Genomic DNA, 27,532 nt, shown 5'->3' with positions numbered 1-27,532 from the left:
GGACTAGCCATAGGAAATGTAGGGAGATGGGTCTAGGTAGGATGCTGTTTGGAGGAAGGGTGTGGACGTGATGGGATGAATGGCCTGCTTCTGTGTTGTAGGGATTCTGTGAAGTCTGTTGGACAAGTGCTGGAAAACGGAATTTGGAAAAAATAGGTGGTTGTTTTTGACCAGCACAGACTTGGTGGGCTAAAGGGCCTTTTTCTGTGCTGCAGACCTCGCTGAGTGAAACACTTTCTCCAGGATCTGCAAACAGGTGAAAACTGCCATAACTATGTCCTGGGGATACAGCCACATTTACAGTTGCCTCTACCTTCCAGATTTTTCAACATGGAAACTTGATTTGCACTGAATATAATTACAGATCCACGATCCTTTAGCAGGGTATGTAGGTCTTGGGAAAATTGTACCATCATAACCAGTCCAACCAAACAGCGTCCTCATCTAAATACTGCAGCTCAGTGGAATCATCACTCACAGAAATCAGGGAATGTCTGACTTGCATGAATGTATATTGACAGATGGTTAAATCCGTCAGTCATGTGACTGCTGGTCCATTGTGGTGTCATTGATGGCTCAGCAGGGGTGGGATAACAAATAGTTTGGTTGTGATGCTGGTCTGCCAGTATTCCACAATTCGCTTAGAGATGGTGCAATTCAGAGTTAGAGCACAGACATAGAGAGCCAATGCATCAGAATGTATGGGTGTATTTAAGAAGTAATTCTAGCCAAAACTGCTCAATGGGATCTGATCTGATCCGATCTGATGGGCTGCTTGTTCTACCCCGGCCTGATTCTAACATTGTCACTAAGTGGCCTGCTAGGTTAGATCCAAATGATGTTTTCTGTCTTTGAGAGCAAGTTCATCTTTTGCTGCACACAATCTATCACTTTGTCCCTTACTTTTAAAGATGTTTTCCTTTCAGGACCCCACGTGCTGTGTGCATTCAATGTTGTGACTCTGCCTGATGGTTAATCTGCTGTGGGTCTGCAAACTGCTCGCATAATGTCTGCTTCATAACTTATACTGTTTTTCATTGTTTTAAATAAACTAACCAATGGTGTTAAACAATCTCCAATCGCTGTTTGATCATTAGATCATTATCATTAACATGACAATAACTACATCAGAATGAATAACAATATTGACTTTCTCTCACTGTGTCTCACACCTGCACACATACCATGGGTGTTGGGGAAAAAATAAGCACTACCGTAATTAGGCGGTAGTGTGGGGGAGAAAAAAAAAGTAAAAAGGCCTTTTAAAAAAAAACAATATTGACTTAATGCATCTTTGTAGAGCGGGAGTTCTGCCTGCAGAAGACAGTCTCCATTTGCAATGGTCATGATATAATTTTAATGAAATTTGCCTATAATTTGTAATGCATTTATAAGTTATCCCAATAACTTAGACAATACCATTTTCAATAGTGTCTCTCAATGTGATTTTCCTTTGCAGGTCAATGTACAGAGGAGCCCACAGTCCTTGTGTTAACCAACCTTAGCCGAGTGGAGAGTGGTACAGACACAGAACAATTGAGAGAAGATGCCTCTGCACTAGAAATTGGAGTTACCATAGTTGGAGAAGTCTTGTCCACAAAACAACTGATCATTCGTCGTGGGCTGGCCTTCCTTTCTGGACCAGTTGTGCTGGCCATTGGACTTGTGATACAATTAACTGTTTCAAAACAAACATAGAGCCTTGATGAATTTAGTGGAGAAAAGCAGGGCTGAAGGTGCCATTCTGCAGCTTGAGGAAGAGCCAGTGGACGACAAGATATGACTGTTGACATGGGACACCAGTTGCTGCAGGAAAGTGTCAGTCGCCTGCCAACTATTTAGGAAAACATCCTTGGCAGTGTGCAAGCATCCGATAGGCTGTTGACAATTCAGTTACAACCTAAGAACCCCAGACCCTGAATAAAGAGGGAGTCAGTGGTTGATCATGTCTATACCTCCTAAACCATGCTGGTTTCCAAGCATCCGTTAAATTGAACATCATTGGCAGTAATTATTGACAGATAACAGTCTAAAGAAAGCAGAGAAATAAAATATTTGGTTGTTAGTGATTTATCTTAAATATAATTCAAAGATTTGAATCCAGCACTTGTTTCAGGATGTCATGTCCAATTTGTGGATATCTGACCCAAGGAGTGCATCTGACACCATTGATGCACCCAGTCGAACTTTTATAGGTGAGCCAAAGTTCCATCCACTCTCAAAGATCCATCCCACCCTGGCAATGTTTTTCTACAACGTCTACCATCGGGGAGAAGCTACAGAAGCCTGAACACACACACCAGCCGGTTTCAAAACAGTTTCTACCCTCCTGTTGTTAGAATATTGAATGGACTCATTCGCCTGTTCCTGTGTTTTGGTTCTTGCTGCTGTTTACCTACTATTTACTTATCTATGCTACTTAACTCTGTGATCTGCCTGTATTGCTCGCAAGATAAACCTTTTCACTGTGCCTCGGTACACGTGACAATAAATTCAATTCAATTCAATGCTCGCTAATAGGTCAACTGATGCACAACATCACGTAACACACTTTGTATTATTCTGCTGTTAACATGGTGTAGGCTTCTTTAGGCCATACAGCCCAAGTCCTGTAGATGCTGAGACCAACTAATTTGCAGTTGATTAGCGATTTTGACAAATTGCCAGATAATGTGACTGTTCCGGTCAGAAGAGAATGGCACATAATAACTCTCAAGGATGATCTGGAACCTCAAACTCTGAGTGAGAAGCAATGCCATTCCCAAGTACAGATGACCATGCACCAAGAAATTACTTGGCAGTGCTTAGGAAGCATTTGCAGTATGAATGTAGCAGTCTGAAGAAAAAAAATAGATTGTTCTTCTAAATGTTGGACCATTGGGTCAGAATATTACTGAGGAAATGTACTTACATTTGCATTAGTTTAGCCTTTTTGTTGAGAATGATGTGTTTGTGTATTTCAGAGCATTCCCTAATCTTGACTCAGCAGTCCCCATTTTCACCTCTGATTGCTGAGTGCAGATTGGAAATTTCTGTTGTAATAATTCTGGTTTCAAACCATTGGATTATAGGTGCTGCCAAAATACCAATGTATTGCAGTGTTTTATGGTTCATTTCTACAAAGATTATGTTTTATTAATAAAATAGTTTCTGAGTGAACGTTAATCACCCTATTGCAAAAGGAGAACAAATAAAGCCAAATCCTTGCTGATCAAATGCTGGGATTTGATTCTTCTCTGCAATTCTAGTAATGATTTTAATGTAATTTGTGCTTGACTACAGTACCCAGTGTCATAGGACAGGTGTGACTTCCCGATCAGGGTAAAATCAGAAGGTAATATGCCACTGCTTGGTGAGAAGGTTTCAGTAACACATTCTGATAATTCCGCCACTGTAATCTTGCCTTTGGTTCCGTCACCTCTAAGCTCTGGAATTCCTTCACAGAACATCTCCTCCCATTTACCTGCACTCGGAGGGGAGGAGGACACTCAGCCCCTCGCAGCTGCTTTGCCATTCATCGTAGAAGCCCTACAATGTGGAAACAGGCTAGTTGACCCAACACGTCCACACTAATTCTCCAAGGGGTAACCCACTCAGAGACATTCCATTACCTTATTACCACTGACTACACATCCCTGAACACTATAGGCAATTTAGCATGGCCAATTCACCTAACCTGCAGACCTTTGGACTGTGGGAGAAAACACATACAGACACGGGGAGAATGTGCAAACTCCACACAGACAGTTGCCTGGTGCTGGAATTGAACCCAGGACCCTGGCGCTGTGAGGCAGCAGTGCTAAACACTGAGCCACCAATCACAGGTCAGCCTTAACTCTCTTTCCTGCCTGCTCTCCATAATCTTTCAGCCTATAACTAATTAAAAATGTGTCCACCTCCTCCTCGAATTTACTCAATATCCCAGCATCTGCTGCAATGTAGGGTAGTGCGTACTGCAAATTCATTATTATTTACGCAAGGTAATTTCTCCTTATCTCTGTTTTACATCTGCCACCCTTACCTAAAACTATCACCTCTCATTTTATCTTACCCCACATGAGGAAGCAACCTCTCGTCTACTTTGTCAATTCCCTTAATATCTTATATCCCTCAATTAGATCTCATCATTCTTCTAACCTCCAGAGAAACTGCTCAAATGCTCTTCATGAGATAAACCCCTCATCTCTGGGATCAATCGAGTGACCCTTCTCTGAACTGACTCCAATGCAACCACATTCCCTCCTTTCCTTTAAGACTCCATTTCAAATCAATTCCTTTAGTCAAGCTTTCGGCCACCTGTCCTAACATCTCCATAAGTGACTCAGTATTAAATATAATTTGCCACGGGGTTGTTATCCCTGGTTGGAGATTCAAGAACCATGGCACAAAATCTCAGGATAAAGGGTTTGCCATTTAGATCTGAGTTGGCATGTAATTTGTTTACTCTCGGAGGATCCTGAATCCATGGAATTCTTTCTCCCAAAAGGTTGCTTATTGAGTACATCCAAGACTGAGGTCAATGCATTCTTGAAATCTGAGACACTAAATGGAATTGGGGATCAGGCAGGAAGTTGAAGCCCAGGTTGAAGGACAGACTGATCTTACTGAATGGCAGAGCAGGCCCTAGTCTTTATATGGCCCACTCATTTTTTCTAAACCATAATTTTGTTATGATCCTTGATGTGATTCCCAAATGCCTATAAGAGTCTGGCTAAGGACTAGCAACATTTTGATTTAAAGTAGATAAAGGAACTGACCAAGAGAACAAAACACCAATACTCCGCAATTTCAAACAAACAAAATAAATTTTACCAAATAATATTGGAACAGTATACAGTAAAACCTTGATTATCTGAATGAGATGAGTGGGGAGTATTTTGTTCAGATAATTGATTGTTTGGCTAACCGATCTGATTGTAAACAAGCGGTAATTTATTAGTGTTAGTTATTTGAACATCTCTCGGTTATCCCGCACCTCACACCATAATGTTGTTTAATTGATAACTGAATGCTGAGTTGCCTAACGCTGTTTTTACAGGACCTTGAGATCTTCTTTGGATAATCTGAAATTTGGATAATTGATGTAATTGAGGTTGCACTGTAATGGTCTACAATATGTATGCAGCCTATAGTCTCACATCCAGCATTAATTATACTTAATTAACTATTAATTAATTACACCCCATAGAACACATCGAAAAGGAGATATTATAGAGCCAACTTCTACTGACTTCTCAGCATCCCGACCAAACAGAAGTGACAGTCTTGGTGAGCAAATCTATCAAAATTTGGTCTCCCATTGAAGGAATTCCAATTCTTCACTTTCAAAGATCTAGCTTTGCAACTTCCTGTTAAGTAAGCCTCAATGATTACTCACTTCCTGCCAGCTCACAGGAAGTGCTCCCTGGATTCCTACTCAGGGCACAATTCCAGCACTTACACATTCAGTGTGTTTTACTAGACTGATACCATCCCGGAATTTCTCTGAGTTCCAATATTTCTTAACAAATACTGCTTAGGGGCTTCCTCCCCCAGACTCAATTGCACTGAACCACCAATGGTTCCCTCAATTTCTTCCAACTGAATGAAGGGTCTGAAAGGTTAATGGTGAGGGGTACTTAGAAAGATGTCTTACAGAATTAGGGAAGGGGAACAGATTTGGACATTGTAGGAATAGGGCATAAATATCAAGGTTTCCTTCATTATTTTCATAACAATGTCTGTCATACTAATATCATTTGTACCTACTGGTTGTCATGCAACAAGCTACATCTGGTATAAGACAAAACCTCGTCTCATTAGATTGTTTTGTCCTCTACCACACCAACTCAGACAATTCCTGCAGATCCCCAGCAGAAAAGGCGGGTAGACTGTACACAACGATGAGCTGCAGTGAGGATCCGTCATGCAATATGTTTGAAACTTCCCACTGCTTGAGACAATTTTCAGGGATTTTTCTGAACCCTAGTTCTTAGTAATAGAGTCATAGAGATGCACAGAATGGAAACAGACCCTTCGGTCCAACTCGTCCATGCTGGTCAGATATCCTAACCTAATCTGGTCCCATTTGCCAGCATTTGGCCCATATCCCTCTAAACCCTTCCTATTAAAATATCCTAGCTGCATCTCAAATAAAAGCAAAATACTGCAGATGCTAAAAATCTGCTTTAAATACAGAAAGTACTGGAGGAACTCAATAAATCTGACAGCATCCATGGAGAGAGAAACAGAGTTAGCGTTTCGAGTCCAGTCAGAACAGAAAGGAGCTGGGAAGTTTTCTTATGTTTTTGACAAAAGGGTGAAAGGAGAAAGTGGCACAGATACTGAGGGTCCACAGTTTGGTTTGTTCCAAAACTGTGTTATGAAGGTGTAAAGGTGTACAGTACCTATAAAAGAGTTGAAAAGCTAACAAGGACTGATAAAGCACAGTGAGCCCTGAACAAGGTGACAATGTACCACTTGGTCAAAACAAATAGCAGCAGCTGGATTGCTATGAAACAAAAACAAATTCAAATTTAATCAATCAGTTTAAGTTATGCCCCAAGATACCAAAATCCAATCAAATTTGAATTTTGTATTTTGGTAATATTAAAACCAATGAAATAATCCAACATTTTGGGGTATAAAACCAGACATTTGAACAGTTAGGGCGAGACCTGCCAAAGACCAACAAATGTGGACTGCTAGCTGAAGAGCTCTCTGAAAGGTACCTGTCTGAGGGGGTGTGCGCAGCAGAACATTGAGGCTAACCTGGAGAGAATTTATAGAGGAACATCGACAAAGGAGATTCAGTAAAGCTGACTGGTTTTGAAACATGAGTTTCAAAAGATAGGTTTAAGAGAAAGGAGTTGTAAATAGTTGTTGGTTTTAATATTCTCTGTTGGACTTAAAGAACAAAGTTGTTAATTTTTACATTAAACAGTGACCTCTGGGATGGTTCTTTGCCTCTTGGATTTTAACAGATTACAGCACGACGTGAATCTTCTCTGTGTATCGGGTTTAAATTAGCAGAGGGATTTACCTCGGGTCGTAACAGCTTGGGTGCTTATCCACAATTTTAACAGGTTTAGACTGATCCAGGCTGAGATTTGGACAGATTTAAATAGATTTAAGGGTACAAAAAAATCTCAGGAGATTTAATCACTTGCAGGTTAGTACCTAGATCTTCGAATAAAATGTAAGTGAGACAATTTGTTTAATTTCGGTGACTTGTGGTTGTGGAGAATCGGCTCTTAAACTTGCTGAAGAGGTGTGGGACTTGAAGATGATTCTCAAATTTGCCAGAAAGATTTAGAAGTAAAGAAAAAGTCCATACTTTTAGAATTAGTAAAGAAGTTAGATTTGGGTTTAACGAAGGGCAAAAGTCACGCTGAAATTGTAAGGGAGTAACTCAAACACTTAGAGAATCAACAAGTGCAGTAGAGGTAGAAAAACTTAAATTACAATTGAAGAAAATGGAGTTTGAAGATAAACAAAGGGAGAGAGAACGAGAAAGAGAGAGAGGAAAATGAGAGAGAAAATGTTCTTAGCTGAACAAAGATAGAGAGAAGAAAGGGAGGGAGTAAGAGAGAGAGAGGAAAAAGAAAGTCAGTTCTTAGCTGAGCGAAAAGAGAGAGAATTTGAACTTGAGAAGTTGCAACTTAGCCAGCGAAGTCAAGTTAACAGGATGGAGATTAAAAAGGAAGGTAGTAATATATATAAATATGTTAAAACTCTGCCACATTTCTTTATCTCATTTGAAAATATAGCAAGGCAGATGGAGTGGTCCGAGGATTTATTGGTAATACTAGTTCAGGCTAAACTGGTAAGCTGAGCTAGTGAGGTATTTGCCGTGCTGTTAGAGGGGGGGTCAAGTGATTGTGAAGAAGTCAAACAAACCATTTTAAGTGCTTTTGAATTGACACCAGAAGCGTTTAGACAGTGGTTCAGAAGCATGAAGATGGAACCAGGTCAGACTTATGTTGAATTCGAAAGAATCAAACAAAGTCATTTTGATAGATGGGTGCAGGCTTGAAAGATGGATGGGACCCGTGAGGCTCTAAGAGAGATTATTTTGCTGGAAGAATTTAAAAATTCACTTCCAGAGATGGTTAGAATACACGCAGAGGAACAGAAAGTTCAGCAAATGTGAAGGGCAGCAGAATTAGAGAATGAGTACATGTTGTTGCATAAGACAAGCTTCCGGTCAGAATTCCGTCCTGTGAGGGATAGAAGTTGGGAGAAGGAGAGATCCTGCACTATGAAAGAAAGAGTAGAGAACACTGGTGAGGATTTACCACAGGATAAAAAAGAAGCCCATAAGGGTGGACAGGTGGTGAAAGGCCTCAGGTGTTTTCACTGTAATGGAGTGGGACCCAAAAAATTACAGAGGGGCACTGGGAAAAGGTGCTTTCCCTGCCAGAAAGTGGGAAACACAAAGTCACAGTGCTGGTCGTTAAAGAAAGGCATTGTGGGAAAGGATGAGGTAAAAGAAGCTAAACAAGTGTCATTAGTGAAGGTAGTAAAGGAAACCCCAAGAAGAGTCGAGGAGCTGCAGGAGAGTACACAGCCTGGGCAGGGGCTGGGTATGGAGTTGGTACCTGATCTCCAGAAAGAATTCACCTCTGTGGTTAAAGTTCACTCAGAGAGAACAGGGAGAACAGGGCAAGAAATTCTAATTCTGAGAGGTGCACGATCTAACCAGTCACTGATAGTAAAAGATGAGCGAATTTGCACTCTTTCTGACCTGTTACCTGAGGGTGTGATTATTTGTGGGATAGATGGACAGAAATTTAGCGTTCCCCTATGTAAGATCAGGTTGGAGTGCCAACTCAAGACTGGGGAAGTTACAGTAGGAGTGATTGACAGAGTGTTGGTTCCAGGAATTTAGTTTGTTCTTGGGAATGATTTGGCAGGATCCAAGGTGGGAGTGACACCCTTTTGTTGTGGAGAAGCCCAAGAAAGACCAAGAAACTGAGGAGTTAAAACAGAAATATCTTGGTATTTTCCTAGACTGTGTGCAACCAGATCCACTATCATAAGTCACAGTACAAAGCAAAAGCTAAATAGGAAGATAAACTGTTGAGGTTCTGTTAGCAGATATCTTGTTTGATATAATGATGCAGGAAAAACTTGAACAGGCAGAAGGTCAGCCAGAAGTGTTTAGTCCTGAAAGGCTATGGGACTTGCAACAGAAAGACAAGATGATAAAAACATGTGGATGCATACTCTGAAAAGGAGGTGCAGAATATTCTTGAGAGTTATTATCTGAAAGATGGTATCTTCAGATGGAAATGGAGACCACACTAGGTTAGTGCTGAGGAGAAGTGGGTCAAAGTGCACCAGATTGTGTTGCTGGTAACATTCAGACAGGAAGTGTTACAGGTAGCACATGAACTATCTGTAGGAGGTCACCTAGGGATACAAAAGACTCAGGCTAAGGTACAAAAACATTTTTATTGGCCTGAATTGCACAAAGATGCGGTTAACTTTTGCTGTATGTGTCATACATGCCAAATGGTAGGTAAGCCACAGGTGGTAATAAAATCAGTCCCTTTGCTGCCAATTCCTGCATTTGAAGAACCTTTCACGCGGGTTATAATTGACTGTGTAGGTTCACCCCCCCCACCCCACGAAGAACTACAAGTGAGACCTGGTACTTGTTAACGGGAATGGATGTGCCTAACAGATTTCCGGAGGCAATTCCATTACAGAGTATCAAGGCAAAAGAAGGTGGTAGAGGATGTTAGTAGCTTTCTTCACTTGGTATTGGCTATCCAGAGAGAGTCAGTCAGACCAAGGGTCAAATTTTACTGCTAGGCTGTTTAAGGAGGTTAGGGATAGCTTAGGTATATAGCACTTTAAATCCAGTGTGTTTCATCCTGAATTCCAGAGAGCTTCAGAAAGGGGCATTAGACCTTAAAAACCATGTTGAAAGCATACTGTCAGGTCTACCCGAATGATTGGGATAAAGGTATCCCATTCCTATTGTTTGCCATTACACTTGCCCCAAATGAATCTACTCAGTTCACTCCTTTCGAACTAATATTCAGGCATGAAGTGAAAGGCCCTTTGAAATTAATTAAAGAAAAATTGACAGGACCAAGGTTGGAAATCTCACACTTAGATTATGCATCAGAGGTGAGGGAGAGATTAAATAGAATAGGTGATGCTAAACAGCATCTAAAGAGGGCACAGTATAGAATGAAACAGGTAGCAGATAAAAGCTCTGAGACTCGGGCATTTTCCCGAGGGGATGACGTGCTAGTACTTTTACCAGTAATAGGAGATCCTTCAAAGCCAGGTTTAGTGGCCCCTATCAAAGAGAGAAAAAGTTGAGTTAGGTGACCTCTCTAGTAAAGAAGCCAGATAGAAAAAATGGTATTGGGTATGTCATGTCAACATGTTGAAACTGTATTATACTAGAGGAAAGAACTGAAGACACAGGTGTTATGTACTGTCCGCAGAGCGAGGAATCAAATCCAGATGATGTGGAATTTGATATGCCTCAAAACAGATTTAAAAATGAAGTCCTTGAGGAATGGGATAGGTTAGTAAGCTGTCTGTCTCAGGAGCATAGAATGCAATTGAAAGGTTTGTTACTGCAGAATACGGACATGTGTAAGAATCAGATGGGAGGACTAATGCTATTATACATGAAGTAGATGTGGGGGAATACTGTTCCAATAAAACAACACCCCTAATCCTTTCAAAGCCAGACAGGTCCAGAAGAAGGTGGAGACCATACTCAACGAGGACATCATTGAACTCAGCCAGAGTGAGTGGAGTTCACCGATTGTCTTAGTTCCCAAAACGGACAGGACTCAACAATTCTGTATGGATTATTGGAAGGTCAACGCTGTTACAAAGTTGGACTTATATCCAATTCCTAGATTGGAGGGCTGTATCGAGAAAGTTGGATAAGCCAGTTACATCACTATGTTGGATTTACTGTGTGGTTAGTGACAGGTACCTTTATCAGAGACAGCAAAATAAATTTCTGCATTTGTAACTTCAAATGGGCTATAACAATTCAAAATGATGCCCTTTGGAATGTAGAACGCAGCCGCCACATTCCAAAGACTCATGAGCAGAGTTGTGGCTGGTTAATAAACCGTGCGGTCTATCTGGATGATGTAGTAATCTTTAGTAAGTCCTGGAAAGATCAAATGTTTCAGTTGGCAGAGCTCTTTGAATGACTAGGAGAAGCAAGACTGATAATAAACTTAAACAAAACTGAATTCACGAAAGCAGAGGTGACGTCCTTGGCACATAACATCGGTCACGGAAGGTAGACTCTGTGGAATGCAAAGACAAAGGTCATCAAGGAATTTCCATGACCAACCTCGAAGAAAGAGGTGCTTCGATTCTTGGGATTCTATCGGAAGTTTGTTTCAAACCTCAGCAGTGTGGTGGCACGGTTAACCAATTTGCTGAAGAAGAACACAAAGTGTTGGTGGACAGAACAATGCCAGGAAGCTTTTGACCATTTGAAATCATAATTAACCACTGCAGTAGTTTTAGCTACACCAAACCTTTCAAAACCTTTGAAAGTCACCATCGATGCTAGTGACGTAGGAGTTGGAGCTGTACTTGTACAGGAAGATGACGGTGGGATTGAACTGCCAGTTGGTTACCTTTCAAAGAAACTCAACATCCAGCAGAGGAAATGCTCCATGATCAAAAAAGAACTATTGAGTTAAGTCTTACGACATTTTAATGTGTATGTCACGACCAATGTCTCAGAGACAGTGTATACACAGATCACAATTCTCTTGCATTCTTGTAATGCTTCAAAGACAAGAATATGCGACTATTTCGTTGGAGTCTTACGTTACAGACATTTAATTTACATATCGTACATATTGCAGGTCATAAGAATGTAATCGCAGATGCTTTATCATGCATTTAACCGATAAAGTCTAGATAAGATTAGTATCTATTCAATGTTATATTAATGTGGGAAGAGGTTAATATGATTAAAGTCATATGTCTGACATGATAAAGGAATAAAGAAAAAATGAAGCCATCTTTTCATTACGATGGTTCGTATTTTCTTAAGGGGGAGATGTTATGAAGGTGTAGAAGTGTGTTGTACCTTTAAGAAAGTTGAAAAGCTAGCAAGAACTGAAAAAGAACAGAGAGTCCTGAATGAGGTAACAATGTAACACTTGGTCAAAACTAATAGCAGCAGACGGGTTGCCATGAAACAAAAACAAATTCAAATTCAACCAATCAGTTTAAATTATGCCCCAAGATACCAAAATCCAATCAAATTTGAATTTAGTATTTCGATAATATTAAGACCAATGAAACGATCCAATGTTTTGGGATATTTTGAACAGTTAGGAGGAGACCTGCCAAAGACCAACAAATGTAGGCTGCTAGCTGAAGAGCCCTCTGAAAGGTACCTGTCTGAGGGGGTGTGCGCAGAAGAACATCGAGGCTAACCTGGAGAGAATCTGCAGAGGAACATCGACAAAGGAGATTCAGCAAAGCTGACTGGTTTTGAAACATGATTTTATTTCTGGAAATCTTAATCAAGATTTTTCATTGAACTAGTATTGCAAAGCAGGAGGTAAAAGATTGGTTTAAGAAAATTGAATTGTAACCAGTTGTTGGTTTTAATATTCTCTGCTGGACTTCAAGAACAAAGTTGTTAATTTTTACATTAAACAGTGACCCCTGGGATGGTTCTTTGCCCCTTGAATTTTAACAGATTGCAGCGCAAGGTGAATCTTTTCTGTGTTAAGTTAGCAGAGGGGTTTACCCCATGTCATAACAGCTGTAAGAGAAAAAACTGCAAAAAGCTATCTGAGCCCTGCAAATTGAAAGCATCCATTTGTCCCACTGTGTGGAGGAAAAGGACAGGCAAATCAAGGAAACCAAAAGAATTGTAACAAGAAACAGCGGATCAACTATCAAAGTGAAGAATGATTAGCAATTTACAGCCTGCAGCATGTCAGCCTGTCTAATAATCAGAAGGATCCATGTCAGTCAATTGAATCTAGCATTGAAAAGTGGGCTTTCAGTCTTTAGAATTTTGCCTACACGATCGTTCCTCCCTTATTATCTGCATTAACCCATCTGTCTTAAATATGAATGAGTGTGTGGAGTTATTTTAATCAAAACTGTTTGGACACTTGTGGGGCAACTGGGAATTGAATCAGGAGAGTTTTGGACCAGAGCTAGGGATCTATTACTGTGCTCCAAGTGTATGCTTGAGTGCATGCTTTAAAGGGGATAATTTAAGATACACAGCAGTAGACCTGATATTCTTTATTCTGCCATTTGTTAAATTTATCTGTTCCAGTAACTAGATATTATCTTGTTAACCACAAAACCCGCCATGAATAATAGTCAGGTAATTTGAGCAAAAATTAAACAAACAACTGCAGATGCTGGAAATCTGAAGTGGAAATAGATGTTGCTGGAGAAGCTCAGCAGGTCTGGCAGCATCTCTGAATAGAAAGTAGAGTTTAGCTGAGTCCAGTGACTCAATGATCATCTCGGTGGTTTAATTGGGATTTTACACATCTTGAGATGGCTTGTCCAACTGTGGAGAAATGATTGTCAGTGCATTCCTCCTAGTTTCATCTTACCAGGATTAATTAGACAACTGAGAACAGAAGAAAATAGAATAGAATAGAATAGTCATTTATTGTTACTTGTATATTTGACGAAAAATATACAGTGAAAAGCGTTTAAGTTACCATATCATTGCACTTATATTAATAACAGAAGGTAGAGATCAGAAAAAAAAACTTTAAAAACTAAGTCCACCTTAATTCAAGTCCCAGTTCCTGGGTTTGGGAATAGACAGAGCCATTGCAAGACCATCATGGTGCTTCAGAAGCTGCCCCAAGGACCAGACTCATCGCCAATCCCACAAAAGGATGTCACAAAAACCACCAAAAGGATTCCTGGGCCACAGGATGCCAGGCCAAGACCCTACCTCAATGTCGAGATTGCCGGCCGGCTCTGCCGACGTCGCAGCCAGTACCGAAGCCTGTGTTCACCCCTCCGTCAGCCGCCCCCTCGACACCAGTTCCAGGGTCACCAGTGGCCTTACTATCATCCTCCAGGTACTGCTCTAGTCTTCCAGCTACTTCAGGAGTATAGAGGAAGGTAAAGACTATAATATGTGATGGCAAACATGGAGGATGCTGGAAGAGGGACTGAAAATGGGAAAAGAAAGCTGCAAGAGGGATTGAGGGAGACAGTTGAGGGGGGAAAGTGTCAGGAATAGAATACTCTGTTAAATGGGATCCATGGAATCTTTAAATCACTGAGGCAAAGAATTCCTTGCAAATCACTTTGCAGTCTCTCGTTTAAGGTGCATAGATTCAGGAGCTACGAGTATTTATGGACACTTAGAGAGGCAACATTCACTAAGGATAGTCAGCATGGTTTTGTGTGAGGAAGTTACAAAAAAGATTGATGGTGGCAGAGCAGAAGACATTGTTTATTTGGACTTTCATAAAGTCTTTGACAAGGTTCTGCATGGTAGACTAATTAGGTTAGGTCACATGGGATTCAGGGTGAACTTGCCACTTGAATACATAATTGGGTTAACAGCAGGAGAACAGTGGGTGATGGTGGAGGATTGCTTTTCGGACTGGAGGCCTGTGACCAGCGGTGTTTCCACAGGGATCGGTGCTGGGTCCACTTTTGTTTGTCATTTATAAAAATGATTTGGATGAGAATATAGAAGGCATGGTTAGTAAGTTTGCAGATGACACCAAACTTAGTGGCATAGACAATGAAGAGGGTTTCCTAAGATTACAAAGGGATTGTGATCAAATGAGTCAATGGGCTGACAAATGGCAGATGGCGTTCAATCTGGATAAATGTGAGGTATTGCATTTTGGGTCCAACAAACAAGGGTAGGGCTTATACAATGAATGGTAGGCCCTTGGGTAGTGTTGTAGAACAGAAAGACCTAGGGGTGCAAGTACATAATTCTTTGAAGTTTGCCTCACCTATGGACATGATGGTTAAAAAAGCATTTGGCACACTTGTCTTCGTTGCTCAGTCCTTTGAGTTTAGGAGGTGCAACGTCATGGTGCGGTTGTATATGACATTGGTAAGGCCTCTTCTGGAATACTGTGTCCAGTTCTGGTCACCAGTTATAGGAAGGACAATAATTAGCTAAAGAGGGTCAGAAGAGATTTACCAGGATGTTGCCGGGTACGGAAGGTTTGAGTTTGAAAGAAAAGCTAAGTCTTTTTCACTGGAGCATGGATGGTTGAGAAGCGACCCGATAGGAGTTTATGAACTAATGAGAGGTATAAATAGAGTTAATGGTCGTTTTATTTTCCCTATAGTGGGGAATTTTAAGACGGGGGAATATTTTTAAGGTCAGAGAAGTAAGACATGATGGACAAATTTTACACATGAGGGTGGTTCATGTTGGGAATTAACTTTCCAGGGAAGTGGTGGATGTGGGCACAGATACAATGTTTAAAAGATATTTGGATAAGTACATAAATAGGAAAGTTTAGAGGGATATGGGCCAGGAGCAGGCAGGTGGGACTAGTTTAGTTTGGGATTATGCTTGGCAAGGACTGGTTGGACCGAAGGATCTGTTTCCGCGCTGTATGACTTTATGAATCTATGACTTGAAAAAAATAGCAGATCCTACTGTAAGAAAGACTGCCCAGGATTGAATTTAAATCTGAAAAGCAGTAAATTGGATATAAATGCCTCGTAAAATTTTCAGCTTTGTGCAGGGTGACATAATGGCACTGCTGCCTCACAGTGCCAGGGGCCTGGGTTTGGTTCCAGCCTCGGGTGACTGTCTGGGTGGAGTTTGTATTCTATCTCTGTATCTGCATGGATTTCCTCCCACCATCCAAAGATGTGCAGGTTAGATGAATTGGTCACACTAAATTGCCCATAGTGTTCAGGGATGTGTAGGTTAGGTGCATTAGTCAGGGGTAAATGTAGGGGAATGGGTCTTTGTGGGTTATTCTTCGGAGAGTTGGTGTGGGCTGAAGGGCCTGTTTTTACACTGATGGGATTCAATGTACAATGGAAACACATCAGATGTGACCTCACCAATCAGTGGAGTTTGATGAGATTTCCTGCGTAGAAGTGTGCGCTCATTATTTTAAAGAATCAAATCTTTTGTTCCTAAGCCTGTTGTTTTGTACTAATTTAAATCCTGTTGTGTCTGGGAAACTAAAGTTTTTTGTATATTTTGGCTTTAAGTTCAATGTAGAGCTGATAGTTATCAAGTATATTGACATAATATTCCAATGTTACTTCTGTGCTGTATGTCAACAGAAATGCACAAGGTCTTGTTACTATTTGACAGCATTACGTCATAAATGAGTGAGTGAAAATGAAAGCATAGTCCCCAAAAATGAAATATTTATCCTCGAGAAAATCTCAACTGGAGACCTGGAAAAAGAAAAAGTATTTACCCCTGCTGGGGTCTACAGGTCCTTTGCAAGATTGAGGTGTATCACTAGTCCCGTTGCTAATATAAGCAGTCCTGAGAGGAAGGCTAGCCCACGGCGAATGATCAGTTGTTTTATAGACAGGATTTCTCCAACTGTGATAACTCCAGTGTCCACAATCGAAGCCTCATCTGTCACCTGGCCCTTATCCGTCTTTTGTTCCGACTGGAGAACAGTGGGCACTAGAAGCACTGCACCGCTTTCTCTGTCAGCGTCTGTGAAGGGACAGTCAGATATAAGTTGTAGGCTCACGGTGGTAAGGGTTGATCCAGTTGCTAACAGGAGGGCTAGTGATTATGATCACTATTGATCTTCTCCATTAACAGCCATTGGCAAGATCACACAATCTGTTTCTAGGAGATCTGCCCTACTAAACATACAGAGACCAAATTACCCCTGACCCTCCTCATTATAGAGTACATCAACATAAAGATTCTCTACAGGCTGACAGGTAGTTTACTGTGCAGTTGTCCTGAATCCAGTTAAGAGGCTACCTCAATGCAACAGTTGAATACACACACACACACACACACACACACACATACACACACTCACTCATACACATTCACACAGACTCACATACATGCACACACCCAATTACACTCATGCACACACACACACTCATATGCACTCACACACACATTCATGCACATACACTCACACTCATACACATTCATGCACACTCACACACACACTCACACACACACACACATACACACGCTCACACTCATACACACTCACACACAAACACTCTTACACTCACACTCATACACACACATGCACTCACATTCACGCACACACTAATACACACACACATACTCTCTCACGCGCGCACACACACACTCACATACACACACACTCTCTCACACGCACATACTCTCACAAACACACACACACACTCCCACACACACACTCATACTCATACACACTCTCTCGCACACATGCGCACAAATGCACACACACACATACATTACATGAAAGACTTTCCTCATTCTCTCCCCTTGCCTGAGGCGTAGTGACCCTCAGGTTAAACCACCACCAGTCATTTCTCCATAGTGAGAGAGCAGCCCTATGACCTGGTAAGACTACGGCGACATTTTATCTTCCTTTCAGATTGTTTGACCCCTGTGTAATCCAAGTGAAAGGCTGCAAGCCAAAGACGGTGATAGTGGAGGGTTGTTTTTTTTGGACAGGAGGCCTGTGACCAGCAGGGTGCCACATGGATCGGTGCTGGGTCCATTGCTTTTCATCATTTATATAAATGATTTGGATATGAATATAAGAGGTATGGTTAGTAAGTTTGTAGATGACACCAACATAGGTGGTGTAGTGGACAGTGAAGAAGGTTACCTCAGAGTACAGCAGGACTTTGACCAGATGGGCCAAATGGCCTAAGAACTTGCTCAGCATAGAAGAAGCAGTTCCCAAAGAAAAATGTGAAAGGCAATTAGACATGCACTTGAAGGAAACAAAATCAGAAAATATTGGATAAAACTCAGCAGATCAGTCAGCATCTGTGGAGAGAAAGCAAAATTAACATTTTGGATAAATGGCCCTTCTTCACTGCTTTCTCTGCATAGATGCTGTCAGACCTGTTGAATTTTTCCAGCATTTTCTCAGTTTCTTTCAGACTCCCAGCATCTTTTGCATTTTCTTCATGTACTTGAACGGAATTAATTTGCAGAGTCAGACCAGAGAAACTGAGGTGTGGGATTACATTTAAAGTTTTTTTCAAATAGCTAGCATGAGCCTAATGGACTCCATCTGTGCGTAAGATTCTCGTCTTATAAATTCATTGCTCATCGCCTCCTGTAATTGGGCTCACCCTAAGTTTATGATTTCGAGGAACAGATGAATCTAAGATGGGGATCCATCCAACGTTTATACCATCAAAACATTTCAGGGCATCTGATTGAGAAGTATGTAAAACCCAAACTAAACTCGATGTAGGTTTGGTCACTGAGCTGGAAGGTTCATTTCCAGACGTTTCGTCACCTTACTACGTAACATCTTCGCCTCTGGACGAAGCACTGCTGATGATTCCTACTTTCTATTTATAGGTTTGGGTTTCTTTGGGTTGGTAATGTCATTTCCTGTTGTTTTTATCAAGGGCTGGTTGATGGGGTCTAACTCGATGTGTTTGGTGATAGAGTTCCGGTTGGAATGCCATGCTTCTAGGAATTCTCGTTCGTGTCAAATCTTCTCAAAACTTACTAACCCAAACTAAATCTCTGTGGGATTCAATCTATTGTGTTTTATCTGCAGTGGGCGCTCCTTACACTGACTGCTCCATTTACATTGAGAAATGGGAATAAAAAAATAAACAAAGTCACTGCTTTGATTCTGACTCTTGTTAGCTATTAGAGTCATAGAGTCATAGAGATGTACAGCATGGAAACGGACCCTTCAGACCCACCGTCCATGCCAACCAGATATCCCAACCCAATCTAGTCCACCTGCCAGCACCCGGCCCATATCCCTCCAAACCCTTCCTGTTCATATACCCATCCAGATGCATCAGAATAGACTATAGAAGTAGCCAAACCTCTGTAGTTCCACTCAGTCATTAGAGAGAAAACTGGTGGCAGTTTAACGTCAGGTGAGGGATGAAGCTGAGGGGCCAGGGCCTTCATGCTGCCCTCAGTTGGTACAGGAATAGAGCACGCCAGTCTCATGCTGTATCACAATCCAGCCTTCCAGCCAATTGAGCTAACTGACTCCCAGAAAGGGTAGTGGGAAACCAAACATTGATTTATTCTGGCACAACAGCAGCAAAGCAGAAGCAAGTTCTCACCTGCCTTACAAGTCTGTACTTCCTGTTTCCTGTGTGCCACGTGACAGTATTAATTGGTAGTCAAGTGTGTGGCGCTGGAAAAGCACAGCAGGCCAGGCAGCATCCGAGGAACAGGAGTGTCGACGTTTTGGGCATAAACCCTTCACCAGGGATCATCAGGAACCCCATTCCTGATGAAGGGGTTATGCCGGAAACGTCGATTCTCTGCTCCTCAGATGCTGCATGACCTGCTGTGCTTTTCCAGCACCACTCTCTCAACACTGATCTCCAGCATCTGCAGTCCTCACTTTCACCTACTTTATTCATTGGTAGCCCTTTGTGAATCACATACCTTTGATTTTAAAGATGTGATGCCCTTCACTGATCTGCAACAGAAGTTGGAATTTAAATTTGGCGAGGGGGAAGAATTGAGTGAGGACAAGGGGTTCAGAGAACCTTTGAATCACTTACAGAAAAACTTACTTTGACAGAAAATCTAAATGATAAAGTTTGAATAATTTAATGAAAATGTATTCAATGTTACCCTGATAACATTCCTTTGTTTTTACCTGTTGAGGTATTCTTGATTTGACCAGCAGAGGCACTGTTGGAGGTGCTCACATCTCTCATCATGCCTGCATTTAGCTGCGCCTTTGAAAAAGGACAAAACTATCATGAAAGTTGAGGAAAGGTAACAGCAGGAATAGCACCATCTATATAAGTCATTCTCTAATCTATTACTACAATGCTGCTTTAATTATATTATACCTGCTCATTGTTAAGATTTAATTTCATGTTAATTACACTTTAGCTCTCTCTGGAGATTGGACATTTTCCAGTCTCCCTTCATGAGGTAGTCCAGTGACAAGCCCAGTGCAATCTGCAAAGTCTCCCTTCATGAGGTAGTCCAGTGACAAGCCCAGTGCAATCTGCAGAGTCTCCCTTCATGAGGTAGTCCAGTGACAAGCCCAGTGCAATCTGCAGAGTCTCCCTTCATGAGGTAGTCCAGTGACAAGCCCAGTGCAATCTGCAGAGTCTCCCTTCATGAGGTAGTCCAGTGACAAGCCCAGTGCAATCTGCAGAGTCCTGTACACAGTGGAAAACATTTCTCATGATATAGTTAATGTTTTGAGTCCATTGACCCATCCCTCAGAACAATTCCTTGTTCCAGATCTCCAGCATTCGGTGTTCTTTGTCTTAGTTCATATGATATTATTGGGAAGTTACAATTCAGAGCAGTCTGAAGATCAGTGTTACAGCGTGGAAAATCAAAAGTAAAAACAGAAAGCACTAGAGAAACTCAGAGGGTCTGGCAGCATATGTGGACAGAAAGATACGCAGCTAACGTTTCAAGTTCATTAGGATTCTTTCTGAGAATGCAAATGACCAAACCTTTTTTGGCCTCAACGTAATTAAAAAACTTTAATGCTTCCTTTAATAGGAGCTCTGTGCCTCATCCAAAAAACAGACATAATTGAAAATCAGAACAGGAGTTCTAATTTCAAGTATTCAGAATGAGTTTACCCAGTACATCTCATTGGCCAGTTTTACTGGCTTTCCCTTCGGGAGATGGCACAGTGTCTTACAGAGTTCCAGTACAACAGCAAGCCGAGACGCAGTGCTCCACACTGTGAATTGTTGATCCTGACAGTGTCATTTGAGGGGAAGACAGCACTGAAGGGAGGCCCCTCACATTGACCTTTGACCCTTTACAAACTTGGCCAGGCTGACCATTCCCAGGGCGAAGTAAATGAGGGTCCCTTATCCTCTGCAGTGAAGCTACTGCCCGTGTCTCCCAGCAGAGAGGGATGGCACCTGTCAGTGCGCATGAGGTCTTCACAGAGAGTGAATAAACAGTAAATGAAAGCTTTTATTGATTGTACTGAAAACAACCAAAGCTAGAGATCACAATGAGTTAGACAGCATCCATGGAGGGAGAACAAGCTAACATTTTGACTCTAGATTACTCTTCATCAGAAAGTATCCTTTAGACATGTTAGCTTGCTCTCTCTCCATGGAGAAACTGCAAATGCTGGAGATCAGAGTCCAGAGTGTGGTGCTGGAAAAGCACAGTGGGTCAGACAGTATCCGAGGAGCAGAAGAGTCGATGTTTCGGGCATATGCCCTTCATTAGGAATCATCCGGAACCCCATTCCTGATGAAGAACGTATGCCCGAAGTGTCGATTCTCCTGCTCCTCGGATGCTGCCTGACCCGCTGTGCTTTTCCAGCACCACACTCTTGACACTGCTCTCTCTCCATGGATGTAGTCTGACCCGCTGTGATCTCCAGTATTGGTTGTTTTCAGTGCAGATGCCAGCAGCTGCAGTCATTTGCTCCTTCCCAGTGGTTGTACTGCATCACCCTTTTGAGGTAGCTAAGATGAGCTGGGCCAGTATGTCTCGTGCACCAGTTTTACTGGTTTTCTTTCTGGGTATGCAAACAAATCGGAAGGACCGAAGTGCAGCTTTAATTCCAGAAACCACAACGTTCGCTTAATTTGTAGCTTTTATTTTTCATTTAAAATTTATAGTCTATTGGCAATTTCCCTTTAAAAAAAGGTTAATTGAGATCTCTTGAAAAAAGGTGACGACACTGTTCGTCCTCCTTGGACATTAAGGTCACGGAGTTTACACTTTGATGCTGGTTGTGAAATTAGCCAGGATGAGCTGATGAGCTTCCTGTGCCAAGATGAAGAGTGATGTTGCGAGGTTTGTAGGAGTTTCATTGTTTATCCTTCCAGGTGGGTATAATGCTTAGTGTAACAAGTCGAGATGGAAAGACAAACTTACAGAAGACGTTGGTATAACCGAAAAAGAAGAACTCTATTACCTATTATCTGTTCTTACCCGATTGGATGTTTTATTCCAGTTTATTCGCCAAATCACAGTTTGATAGAAAGTTAATTGCACAACCACAGAAATAGTCGCTCCAGACCAGAAACCTACAAAATGACAACGGTACAGTGAGTATTGAAACAATGGTGTCAGATGTTCCTCCTACTTCTGTTCCTCTGTCAAATTATTACACCTTTACCTGATGACTGGCACCAGTCTGCATGGCACTATTGTTCACATTTGGCCTGAGGACCCCTGAATTCATACCTGATTGTTATCTAACCAGCTAGATTGGAAATATCCATGTGCGGAAGTAGAACAGCACCATTGTCTCAGCCCAGCTTGATGCTCACTTCCTGTCAACATCCCAGTGTCTATGGTTAAGGACCATTTACTTCAGTTTTTACAGGAGCCAAACATACGGTGTACTAGAATGTTACTGTGGCTAGATGAAGGAACCACTGGGAAATCCATACCTTCAGGATTCTCATGCGCCAAGCTAAGGAATAGGTGAAGGGCTTTTGCCCGAAAAGTCGATTTTCCTGCTCCTCGGATGCTGCCTGACCTGCTGTGCTTTTCCAGCACCACTCTAATCAAGACTCTGGTTTCCAGCATCTGCAGTCCTTCTTTTTACCTATTTATTGTCTATCTAGTGTCTATGGTTAAAGATTGAGATAGCCATGGGAACATGATACCCTACCTAATGGTACAAAATGAGTATTGACAGATATTGGTCCCAAAATCACATAGGGTTAGTTCAAAACCAAAGGGCATAGGTTATAAGCAAGAGGAGAAAGGTTTAAAAGGGACCTGGGGGCAATTTCTTCACACGGAGCATGTATGGAATGAGCTGCCAGAGGAAGTGATGGAGGCTGATACAGTTGAAACATTTAAAAGGCATCTGGATGGATACATGAACAGGAAGGGTTTACTAAGTGCTGACAAATGGGACTAGATTTATTTGGGATATCTGGTTGACATGGACAAGTTGGACTGAAGGGTCTGTTTCCGTGCTGCACATCTCCATGACTTTATGATTTACATTGCACCTCAGGATCATAACTTTCAAACAAATACAATCTCCTCAAGGGGATCTCTAGAGGGTTTGGAATCCTCTGAAGTTTAGAGAAAATGGGATGGTGGGTGATAATTGCCACTGAAGAGCAAATGGGAGAATGATTTAACTTCCTACCAAATGCACCGAGTTTTCCAGCAAACATCAGAGCAATTCCAATGGGCAACCCAATTAGGTAGTAACCAATCAGGTTTCCGATAGCTCCTAACTTTTGTTTCCCAGCTCCTCTTAACACTCCACCACTCACACCCTGCAAAATAGACACACAGAAAGCAATCAGTGATTATGCAACAATATAGTTTTGATAAAAAGGAAGCAAAATCTGGTGATTATACATCATCAAATAATTCGGAACCAATGGATTATACTTTGAACACAGTCACTGATATAGGGTAGAGGTTATGTTTCTCACCTTGCTATCTATTGTAGTTAACAGGTCATTTGGCTGAGGTGTAATAGAAGGGCAGGAGGGTCATGTGAATCATGGACATTACTACAGACCAGTTGGGCAAAATCTTTTAGTGCTGTGGAGAGTATAATATTCTACATCAAGTTGGATTGCACCTGTATCAAAATGGGAAATGAAAGTATGACACTATATAGTGTGCTCTACAGAATCTGACATACTTGACTGACATAACAGAAAGAAAATAAAATAAAAGAGCTAGCAATTGGCAATAGTGAGGAATGGAAAGGCCACTTGTGGTCCTGTTATTATGCCTTCCACAGTTTTTCAGGCCCAGAGGGGAATGTGCGCAAGCTGCTTTGTGAACCAACTTTGGGTCACAATGTTTGTATCACTCCATTTCTGAAAGGAAAATCAAAATATCAGGTTTCTGGGAAAAGGGAGGTACAAGTTTGGAACTCTTGGCTGTGACACCTAGCGGCTGAGAAATTAGGCTGTGACCTCAGGAAATGAAAGCTGATGGGGTCAAAGAAGGTACAAAGGTCGCAGAGAGCATATTTCAGCAGGAAGTCCAATCAGTCAGGTCGTTAGTGTTGCATGACAGCTAAGAAGAAGAAAGTTGGACAGCAGTTTAATGATATAAAGTTATAGCCATTTACTTCAGTTTTTACAGGAGCAAAACATACGGTGTACTAGAATGTTACTGTGGATAGATGAAGGAACCACTGGGAAATCCATACCTTCAGGATTCTCATGCGCCAAGCTAAGGAGTTTCTACAGAAATATACCTTTTTTAAGTTCACTCATGGGATGTGGGCATTACTGGATGGGCCCAGTATTTATTGCCTATGTCTCGATTAGAGTGGTGCTGGAAAAGTTCCTGCTCCTCGGATGCTGCCTGACCTGCTGTGCTTTTCCAGTAAAAAATGAGGTCTGCAGATGCTGGAGATCACAGCTGCAAATGTGTTGCTGGTCAAAGCACAGCAGGTTAGGCAGCATCTCAGGAATAGAGAATTCGACGTTTCGAGCATAAGCCCTTCATCAGGAAAATCCTGGGGGGTGCAGTGAGAGAGGGACTCACTGAAATCCTTGTAGAGGGAGGAAGAGAGCTTCTTCAAGGAAGGCATCCTTGTAAGAGGATTCGCAGTAGGTTAAAATCTTCGAGTAAAAAATGAGGTCTGCAGATGCTGGAGATCACAGCTGCAAATGTGTTGCTGGTCAAAGCACAGCAGGTTAGGCAGCATCTCAGGAATAGAGAATTCGACGTTTCGAGCATAAGCCCTTCATCAGGAATAGGTGAAGGGCTTTTGCCCGAAACGTCGATTTTCCTGCTCCACGGATGTTGCCTGACCTGCTGTGCTTTTCCAGCACCACTCTAATCTAGACTTTGGTTTCCAGTATCTGCAGTCCTTGTTTTTACCTATTTATTGTATATCCCTAATTGCCCCTTGAGAGGATGGTGGTGAGCTGCCTTTTTAAACCGCTGCAGTCCATGGTCTGAAGGTAGACTCACAACTCCCTGAGGAAGGGAATTCCAGGATATTGACTCAGTGACAGTAAATGAATGGTGAGGTATATCCAAGTCAGGATGGTGGGGTGGCTTGGAGGGGAACTTGAAGGTGATGGTGTTCCCATGTATCTGCTGCACATTTCATTCCAGATGGAAGGTGCTGCCTAAGGAGCATTGGTGAACTTCAGCAGTACCTCTTGTGGATAGTTCACACTGCGGCCACAGAATGTTGGTGATGGAGGGAGTGGGTGTTTGTGAATAGTTTGGTGATGAACAGATCTGTGGAGTTTAAATGAAGTCAATTGCTTGTCAAAGGTAAGTTGAGGATTAAATCCAACGTGAAAAAAAGGGGTTGAATCCCAGCTGAGGAAGTTAGGGTTATGGAGGTCATTATGACTGCGGGTGGTGAAATAGGTGCTCTGGAGACTGCCAGTAAATCCATGAGTTCTACCATTGTTGAAACAGCAAATTAAAGTTTAATTTATAGTTTCTATAAAGACAATTTACCTGATTATTTAAATGCACGCCGAGCTGGGAGTTTTTCTTGCAAACGTTTCGTCCCCTTTCTAGGTGACATCTTCAGTGCTTGGGAGCCTCCTGTGAAGCGCTTCTGTGCTGATTCCTCCGGCATTTATACTGGTTTGAATCTGCCGCTTCCGGTTGTCAGTTGCTGTCCGCTGCAGTGGCCGGTATATAGGGTCTAGGTCGATGTGTCTGTTAATAGAATTTGTGGATGAGTTCCATGCTTCTAGGAATTCCCTGGCTGTTCTCTGTTTGGCCTGTCCTATAGTAGTGGTGTTGCCCCAATCGAATTCATGTTGTTTGTCATCTGAGTGTATGGCTACTAGGGATAGCTGGTCGTGTCGTTTTGTGGCCAGTTGGTGTTCATGGATGCGGGTTGTTAGCTGTCTTCCTGTTTGCCCTATGTAGTGTTTTGTGCAGTCCTTGCATGGGATTTTGTAAACCACGTTGGTTTTGCTCATGCTGGGTATCGGGTCCTTTGTCCTGGTGAGTTGTTGTCTGAGAGTGGATGTCGGTTTATGTGCTGTTATGAGTCCTCGTGGCCGCAGCAGTCTGGCTGTCAGTTCAGAAATGCTCCTGATGTATGGGAGTGTGGCCAGTCCTTTGGCCACTAGAATGCACACTCAGGAATAATGGATTAACAGAAGAGACACAACTAACAGTGAGACAAAGTATGTACCTATGATAACAAGGAAAAGACAAACACACACCCTCAACACTAAGGAAAAAGAAGCACTAAAATCACTAAGAAACGATAAGACCATAATCATACTACCAGCAGACAAAGGCAGAATGACTGTTATACTGGAAAAGTCAGACTACATATACAAAGCTGAACAACTACTTGCAGATACCAACACCTACCAAAAGAGGGAGTTTGACCCCACTCCACAGCTCACCAATTGGATAAACAACACACTGAGAAACCTACAAAAAAACGGACAGATAACCAGGTCTGACCTACAAAGAATGAAACCGGAAAGCAACAACACCCCCAGATTCTATGGACTACCTAAAGTACACAAACCAGACATCCCATTCAGACCCATAGTATCACTACCAGGAACACCATCACACAAACCGGCTAAAGAGCTACAACAGAAACTGAAACACCTGGTTAGCGGATCCAGACACTCTATACAGTCAACACAAGAATTTTTGGACAGCATTAGAAATATACACATAGACAAGGAAGAAACCATGGTCTCATTCGATGTAACGGCACTGTTCACCTCTATTGACAAAACCCTAGCCAGAGAAACAATATCCAAATTGCTGGACATACATAACAGACAACAGGACGCTGAACCTATTAACAAAGACACCACTATTATAGGACAGGCCAAACAGAGAACAGCCAGGGAATTCCTAGAAGCATGGCACTCATCCACGAATTCGATTAACAGACACATCGACATAGACCCTATATACCGGCCACTGCAGCGGACAGCTACTGACAACCGGAAGCGGCAGATTCAAACCAGTATAAATGCCGGAGGAATCAGCACAGAAGCGCTTCACAGGAGGCTCCCAAGCACTGAAGATGTCACCTAGAAAGGGGACGAAATGTTTTCAAGAAAAACTCTCAGCTCGGCGAACAGAACCACAACAACGAGCACCCGAGCTACACATCTTCTCACAAACTATTTAAATGCAATTGACTGAATGTTAATCTTGATTTGTTTCTTACAGTAAAAATTATGAAGTGTGAAATCGTGTCCTTTGGATTCCTCTGTTGGAATTGGCTGGAAAGTTCAGTCTTTTAACAGTGGTCTCCACAGGAATAACGAGGTGAATAAAAAATACAGAAATACTCACAGCCATGGCATCAAACAGATGGAAAACAGCACCTAACGGAATTATTTGTGCTGCTTTATCAACAATTTCTCTGGAAAATGAAAATAAACACAAAGCTTTCACATCATTTCTATTCCATTTTGTAAAGGCATGTTATTGTGTTTATTTTTG

General features: G+C 41.9%; 2 protein-coding genes across 3 annotated transcripts in view; one reads left to right on the top strand and one right to left on the bottom strand.

Moving 5' to 3' along the window:
- The window catches only part of LOC132830394 (multidrug and toxin extrusion protein 1-like), an 83,334-nt gene extending 80,827 nt beyond the window's left edge, over positions 1 to 2,507 (top strand). Inside the window, exon 18 of one of the 2 annotated variants that reach the window (XM_060848053.1) lies at positions 1,460 to 2,507. In XM_060848053.1, the coding sequence (XP_060704036.1) occupies positions 1,460 to 1,698 (239 nt within the window). In that variant the 3' untranslated portion in view covers positions 1,699 to 2,507. The remainder of the gene's footprint in view (positions 1 to 1,459) is intronic. The other variant, XM_060848054.1, reaches the window with a different exon arrangement.
- Positions 2,508 to 16,418: 13,911 nt separating this feature from the next.
- LOC132830227 (multidrug and toxin extrusion protein 1-like) overlaps positions 16,419 to 27,532 on the bottom strand; it is a 51,317-nt gene continuing 40,203 nt past the window's right edge. Inside the window, exons 13-15 of the mRNA XM_060847760.1 lie at positions 27,383 to 27,452; positions 23,244 to 23,376; positions 16,419 to 16,657 (exon numbers count right to left, since the gene is read on the bottom strand). Of these exons, the coding sequence (XP_060703743.1) occupies positions 16,419 to 16,657; positions 23,244 to 23,376; positions 27,383 to 27,452 (442 nt within the window). The remainder of the gene's footprint in view (positions 16,658 to 23,243; positions 23,377 to 27,382; positions 27,453 to 27,532) is intronic.

This window comes from Hemiscyllium ocellatum, chromosome 31 (genome assembly GCF_020745735.1).
Source record: "Hemiscyllium ocellatum isolate sHemOce1 chromosome 31, sHemOce1.pat.X.cur, whole genome shotgun sequence".
Classification (NCBI taxonomy): Eukaryota; Metazoa; Chordata; class Chondrichthyes; order Orectolobiformes; family Hemiscylliidae; genus Hemiscyllium; species Hemiscyllium ocellatum.
Note: the sequence above shows the minus strand (reverse complement) of the source record. Positions and strands in the feature narration are given on the sequence as shown.